General features: G+C 43.6%; 1 protein-coding gene across 1 annotated transcript; it reads left to right on the top strand.

Annotated features, from left to right (window-relative positions):
- The first annotated feature begins 6 nt into the window (after positions 1 to 6).
- BRI3BP (BRI3 binding protein) lies at positions 7 to 6,802 on the top strand. Its single transcript, XM_014964466.1, has 3 exons — positions 7 to 217; positions 1,076 to 1,178; positions 1,780 to 6,802. Exons 1-3 carry the CDS (start codon positions 11 to 13, stop codon positions 2,196 to 2,198), a joined length of 729 nt encoding a protein of 242 aa, XP_014819952.1. The 5' UTR covers positions 7 to 10; the 3' UTR covers positions 2,199 to 6,802.
- The last annotated feature ends 62 nt before the right edge of the window (positions 6,803 to 6,864 follow it).

Here is a 6,864-nt window from a genome sequence, read left to right as displayed (position 1 = left end):
GGGTTGGGTCATGGCGGCGGCGGGGCGGTTGCCGGCTCTGGTCCTGCTCCTCCTGGTGGCTTTTCTGCTGGGAGGAGGAACGGAGGGACCCGGTACCGTTTGGGCAGCTCGCAGCCGGGGTGCCGAAAAACAAAACAGCCTCCGCCGAGCCGCCAGCGGCCTCTACCAAGGCGTCAGCGGCCTCGTCGGCGAGGACAACGTGAGGGCCCTGCAGAAGGTGAGCTGCCGGTTGGCTTCCTCCACCCCCGCCGCCTCCTCCTCATCCCTGTTCCCCTTCCGTTCTTTTCTCTCCGGGGGTGACCGGGAGGTTCTGTGAGGCAGAGCACCCCCGGGAATCCGTCCCCGTCCGCCGGTGCCCGGCGTTGGACCCGGCGGCGGCCTCGTCTCCTGTGCGGGAGCATTAGGTTTGGGGAAGAAAACAGGAGGCGAGGCTTGATGTGGAACAAACCGGGGGGGGGGAATAATTAATAAAATAAATCTCTAAATAAAGGTTGTTTCGGGTGGGGGAGAACCGCTGTCGGTGAGGAGCCCTCCGACTGAAACGTGGTCTCTGCATCAGCAGAGCATCCTCTGTAGGGCCACATGTGAACTTGCAGGATGTAAAGCATGCAGGCAGGCGGACCTATACATTCCTCTGCTCCTTCTTTCTTCAGCCAGTAGGAAGAAATAATACTGTTAAATTCACCTGTAAATGCATTTGAGACATTTGGGGCTGATGCCGGGGATATCTCTCAGTTGCTGGATAAAACTAAATCTCTGCTTTGTTTTACCAGTGCCCATTGCTAGTAGCGGTGTCTGCTTTAAACTTCAGAACGATGGTAAAGCTGATAAAGTGCATTTTTACATCTTGCCAACGTATAAATTTACATGCCAAAATACCTAGAATAAGGGCAATTGTAATAAGTAGATTTAAGATTTGCAGAGTTAAAAAGCATTTATTTTTTTTTTTCCCTGGAGGACTTCAAAATGGTCTGCAATTCTTATTTCATTAATTATAATTTTCATGACTACTAAGTCTTAAAGTGTGTTTAAGGAATTGAGGGTTACTTTTTTAATTTTCAATTTTATTTCCCAGTTTTTCTCAAGGTTGACAGAAAGGTTTGTGAATGGGGTGGATATATTAATAGACACATTCTGGAGAATATGGACGGATTTGTTAGATGTTCTTGGAATTGATGGTAAGTGTGATGCCTGTTAACTCTTGAACTTTATCAGCCCGTATCGGTGTTTAAAAGCATAGGCCGAGTGGGAAAATAATTACATTTTATCAGGCTGCATTAAACATCCACCCACGGTATCTCTTATCTGCTTTACATGGCTTTGATTTTGCTATCAGTACCTTCAAACAAGAGGACTAAAACCAGCCATTCCATTTCTTGGTATCATCATTAAATGGATGCTCACAGCCAGGAACAGTGCAGGGAAATAAAGGAGGGCTAGAAGAAGGAAAGGTGCAATTGAGAGCCGTTAGAATATAACTTTTATAAACAAGGATCTTTAGTCTCAATGTAAACTTCGACCTTACGCCCACAGTAGTTTGTCTTTGAAGAACCTTTAGCACTTCGGGTTTGAAGGAATTAATTCGATTGCATCACTGGAGCTGAGCCAGTAATATGAAGAAGGTCCATCCAGAACTGGATGAACTAGCTTTACCCCTTATTTTAGAAAGCACAGTTGTGACCCCACTGCATGACCCTTTGAAGCTGCACTTGCATTTTTACCCTTATCACTTTGGCAGGCACTCATTAATATTCTGTAAATTTTCCTTTTGTTTTCCAGCCTCCAACTTGACTCATTATTTCAGCCCAGCAGCAATTGCCAACAACCCGACCCGTGCTCTTCTGCTGATCGGTGCCATTTTACTTGCCTATTGGTTTTTATCTCTCTTCCTTGGATTCTTCTTCTATCTCCTGCACATGCTGTTTGGTCGCTTTTTCTGGATTGCGAGGGTTGCCCTTTTCACTCTCTCGTGCGTGTACATCCTCCAGAAGTATGAAGGTGACCCAGAGCACGCAGTCCTGCCTCTCTGCTTCGTTGTAGCGGTCTACTTCATGACGGGGCCAGTTGGATTTTACTGGAGAAGAAACAGCAACAGCAGCCTCGAGGAGAAGATGGACCACCTGGATAGTCAGATCAGACTTCTGAACATCCGTCTTTCTAGGGTGATTGAAAACCTGGACAGAGGGGGTGACCAGTGAAACCAGCCCCTATAGACCACTCTACACCAGCTCTAGGAAATTCCTAAGCACTGTCTCATTTGAAGTTACAAAGCAACAAAACGTCACATGGTAAAAAGTGGGCAAAGCTATAACTTTTCATCATGTGTGAGACTAATTTACCTAGATTATACACTCAGCCATTATACTTGTAGGAAGGAAAAAAACACATTTAAAAATCCAGCTGTATATTCAGAGAGTTTTATCCAGTAATAGAATTTTCTCAGTAGATAAACGCTTACTTTTACAAGCATTTAAAAACATCTTTTGTAAAGTTTTTATAAAAGCAAATTGAGTAGTCTTTCAAATATTGAAATTGAGCTAAAGATATGCAAATCTGAGACTTAAAAAGTTAAAAAGAAAAAAAAAATAATCTCAAGCTACCAAACACTTCCATTGAGAAGTAACTGCTGTGGGTCCACTTTTTTTTTTTTTCCAGAGTTGTGAATGTTTTTGTTTTATTGTTGGCTTATCTCATTGCCTTGAAGTTGCCTTTCATAGAGTATCAGGTGAGGAATTTTCTGGTATCCAGGCCAAAAAATTCGCACCATAGCTTTTAATAGGAGGTGGGGAATAAGGGAGAAGGAAGATTTCATAAATTTGAAGTCCTTAAATGCCAGTCCAATGTGAGGAACTGAGAAGTGCACGTGTGGCATTATTTCATTGCATTTCATCTTGAGAACTTTAGTTTGGTGTCTCATAGGAAATCTCTTTTAGGAAATTGACACAAAAGGAAGAGCTACAGTATGGCAAATTGTAATTCATAGTTGATCTTCACAGTTGAGCGTTTGCCAAGCGTAAGTGCATAGAATGAAACATGATTTTTAATCTCAGGACCCACGTACTTTCTCAAAAGAGGCAGCAGTTAAAACTCTTGCAGATGTATTGTTGCTTAAAGCTTTCTCAGGACCAATAAGCGGCAATAAATATCTTCAGGAAGATCTGGATTTTTTTCTAAAATCATAATAGTTTTATAGGAGCTTTTTGCTTGAAGTCTGTGTCCTCGCTATATTGGGTTTGGGAGAAAGTGAGTCACCTTATGAGAAGGGTGTGTTGAACAGTTGTAGGAGCTTTGAAGCAATTTTATTCTGAAGGATTCTGTGTATTTGTAACTTTAGGATTAACTAGCTTGGTACACTGTCACTGGCTTTGTAAGGTTTGCTGAAAAGCATTGAAACAAAGGGAACCTCAGGGAAGAAACTGGGAGAAGTGGTGCCATTGCTGGTGAGGGCTCTGGAGAGCAAGCCTTATGAGGAGATGCTAAAGGAGGTGGGGTTGTTCAGCCTGGAGGAGGCTGAGGGGAGACCTCGCTCTCTACAACTACCTGAAAGGAGGTTGTAGAGAGGTGGGGGTCGATCTCTTCTCCAGGTCACAGGCGATAGAAGAAGAAAATGACAAGAGAAAATGGCTTCAAGGTGTGCCAGGGGAGGTTCAGATTGGACATCAGGAAAAATTTTTACACGGAAAGGGTTATTCAGCATTGGAATGGGCTGCCTGGGGAAGTGGTTGAGGCACCATCCCTGGAGGTATTTAAAACAGGGGTTGACATAGTGCTCAGTAACATGGTTTAGTGATGGGTTGTTGTTTTTTTTTGTTTTGGTTTGTTTGTTTGTGGGTTTTTTTTATCAGAGTTAGGTTGGTGGTTGGACTAGATGATCCTAAAGGTCCCTTCCAACCTAGACAGTTTTATGATTTCATGATATCAAAGGGGGGAGGGAGGGGCAGCATCTGAACCGTAGTGATGAGCACAGTAGCAAACCCACCAGAGGTCAAATGGACCACAGCTGAAGAACCACATACTCCACAGTGTCTAAACAACCAAGTAAAGAAAAAAAAAAAAAGAGGAACCAAAATTGGTCTTTGATAGGGACTGGCTAAAAAGGAAGGGGAACAAATATGAGTAGGTGCTGTTGCTTTGCCCGCGAGTGCTGGCTCCAGGGGGCCGGGCTGTGGAAGCCGAGCAGAGCCGGGCGCTTGGTCTTTGGCTTCTTGTTTTGTTGGGTAGAGCTTTTGTTGGGTGTGACACCTAACTGAATGTAACTGGGGGGTAAATTTATTTTTCTCTTTATGCTGAAGCTTAATGCTCTTAAAATGTGTGTTACATGCCTAACCTCTTTTGGTCTGTATGTGACATTGACATGAGGGATTCTTTTAAACTCCATGTTAATGGCCTTTACTCCAGACTGTGATCACTTAAGTTCAACACTGTTGAAGTTCATATGCAGCTGGCACTGTTGTAATCCATTTTAATTTTTTATGTCACCTGTAAATCCCCCTGCGCCCCATTTTTCAAGAAATGCAAAGTAACTGCTTTTCATAACTGAAAATCTTTCCCATGAGCAGATAAGTCCTATGGCAACAAACAGCCGCTTTGCAAAGCTGAAAGTGTAAACTGCTGTACGTTCCTTTTTACAGCTCCTTTACCATAGTATTACAGAGTCTTCCCTGTAAACTCAGTTTTCCCCACTGTTGTGCACAGAGGAGTGGGCTGAAACACCCACCTGGAAATTAGGAACCAATTAGCAAAGCTTGTCAGGTCTTTATGTGTTTTGCTAAATTTGAGGCCTGAGGACCAAAGGCTGCAAACCTCGCTCGTGTAAGCGGCTCCCTCGACTTCCGTAGGACTATGTGCATGAGTCAGTTTTGCATAGATTGTATTTTGTGTAGTCCATATTTAATGCTGAAGGTAAAAATACTGAATTGTTTATATATCAAGAGTTGTCTATGATAAAGATTTCTTTTAAGATACTATATAAAAGTTAATTTGGATTGTAGTTTCTCCCCGTCTTGCTCTAATTGCTTCTCTTAGTTTTGTAAAATCAGCCCTCCTATATTAATGCTCTTAATTTTGATCACCTTGCTGCTTGAAAAAAAAAAAAGTATTTTTGTATTTACTTGCTTCCCATGTATAGCAAAATGTTATGTGAAAAGCAGTATATATAAAATTGGATATTTTTAATCAGTATTTTTCCCAGCGCTCAGTTTTCACATTAGTCAAATTCAGAAGTAATGATTTTTTTTAAAGCACAATCTAATCTTATATATATATATATATACACACTTTAAAAATGCTCTGTATTTTTAATCATGCACTGTAGTGAAAGCGCTTTTGGGACATGAATGTGGTATTGTATTTAACCTCTTTCAACTTTTGTAAATACCTTTTACAAGTATTTTCCATCCCGAGTCATCTAGTTTGCCCATGGCGGTTTTTGCTGTGTTTTTTAGCACTGGTTCCGCTGGCAGTGGTCGCACTGCTTTTCTATTGCCATTGCTGGGAGCAGCTCCTGCCAGTTCGCAGGGACGTGCAGGTGTCTCCTCGTCCCAGACTCGCCTGGGTCGGTGGCAGAAATGGGGCTGAATCCCCAGATCTGGGCGATCCTGGCCCGTTGCTCTATCGGCTCCGGCTCCCCCGGGGCGGGTGGGAGCGTCTCAGTGCTCCTTTACCAGCCGCTGCCCTCGACGTCGGAGCAACACAGCATGGGTGACACCCGCGGGGTGCAGTGGGACGGGGTGACACCCCCCACCTGTCCTCTCCTCCCGTGAGCTCCAGAGCAAAAGACCTTCCCATCTGTGGCCACCACCTCGGAGAACGTCACCCGCGTTAAAGATGGGCTCCGGGCTGTCCGGTGTCAGAAACCCCGGCAGGGTCTCCAAGTGTTTTTAAACTTCATACTTTAAAACCTCGTATTTGAAACTACTGTAGTATTTTCAATACATTCGCATTTTCTTTTTTTTTTTTTTTGCAAAACTAACGTGGGTAGCACTTTGTTTGGAAGTACACTCCTCGCCTATAGATAACCCCACCCCGTCGTGCTCGGGGCGTAACGCTGTTAACAGTGGTATTGGGTGTCAGAGTGCAATGTTATAAACTGGTGTAATTCAGTGCTGTGCTTAGTAGTGCGTCCTTCCAGTTGTGATCTGCTTTTACAGACTCGTTGCATCGTTAGTGTGGAAAATAGACCAGTGTCAATCTTTGCTCTTCGATGGTGTAGAAGTTTTTAACCCGTGTGATTTGCCTCGCGTACTGATCCGTATTTGGCAGCTAATGACGTAAATGACCATTAAGTTCTTCTTTTGTCTGGGTTGGGAAATAAAAAAAAAGGTTTTATTGTATCCGCATGTATTTTAAAACTTTTTTTTTTTGGATAATTCCGCGGAGTTATGATGACGGCACGTGTCGAAATGGATCTTTTTTTTCCTTTGACTCGGGAGACGGCACCGGGGGTAGCGATTCCCAGGTGGGAAGAGGGTGACATTCCAGTTTGTACAACGGTGTTCTTGTTTAAAAAAAAAAAAAAAAAGAAAAAAATATATATAACTTCGGCTTGAAGAGATGGTGTGTGTATACTTTAGACGTATATGATCCATAGGGAAATACTAGATTCTACTGATAATAGCGTTAAGTAGTTACGAATAGACCGGGCTTTATTTTTTACGGAGCTACACTTTGCTTTTATTTATGAATTACCACCCCCACCCCCATCCCCGTTCGGCGTCGCCGGGTGTTTGTAGCCGGGTGTTGTTTCACCCCGTCGGCTGTGGTTGTTGTGACGAAGCTTCAAATAAATGTTGACTGAAACTTCCCCCTCAGGCGTCCCTTGGCTTTGTCGGTTCCCGCGCTCAGGGGAAGGGCGGGGCGCGGCGC

This window comes from Calidris pugnax, unplaced genomic scaffold (assembly GCF_001431845.1).
Source record: "Calidris pugnax isolate Ruff unplaced genomic scaffold, ASM143184v1 scaffold32, whole genome shotgun sequence".
Taxonomy (NCBI): domain Eukaryota; kingdom Metazoa; phylum Chordata; class Aves; order Charadriiformes; family Scolopacidae; genus Calidris; species Calidris pugnax.
Note: the sequence above shows the minus strand (reverse complement) of the source record. Positions and strands in the feature narration are given on the sequence as shown.

Excerpts from the sequence above, each read along its gene's own strand:
- BRI3BP (XM_014964466.1), top strand. The coding sequence starts at position 11 with ATGGCGGCGGCGGGGCGGTTGCCGGCTCTGGTCCTGCTCCTCCTGGTG. Across the intron at positions 218-1,075 it reads ACGTGAGGGCCCTGCAGAAG|TTTTTCTCAAGGTTGACAGA; the intron begins GTGAGCTGCCGG and ends TTTATTTCCCAG. Across the intron at positions 1,179-1,779 it reads AGATGTTCTTGGAATTGATG|CCTCCAACTTGACTCATTAT; the intron begins GTAAGTGTGATG and ends TTTGTTTTCCAG.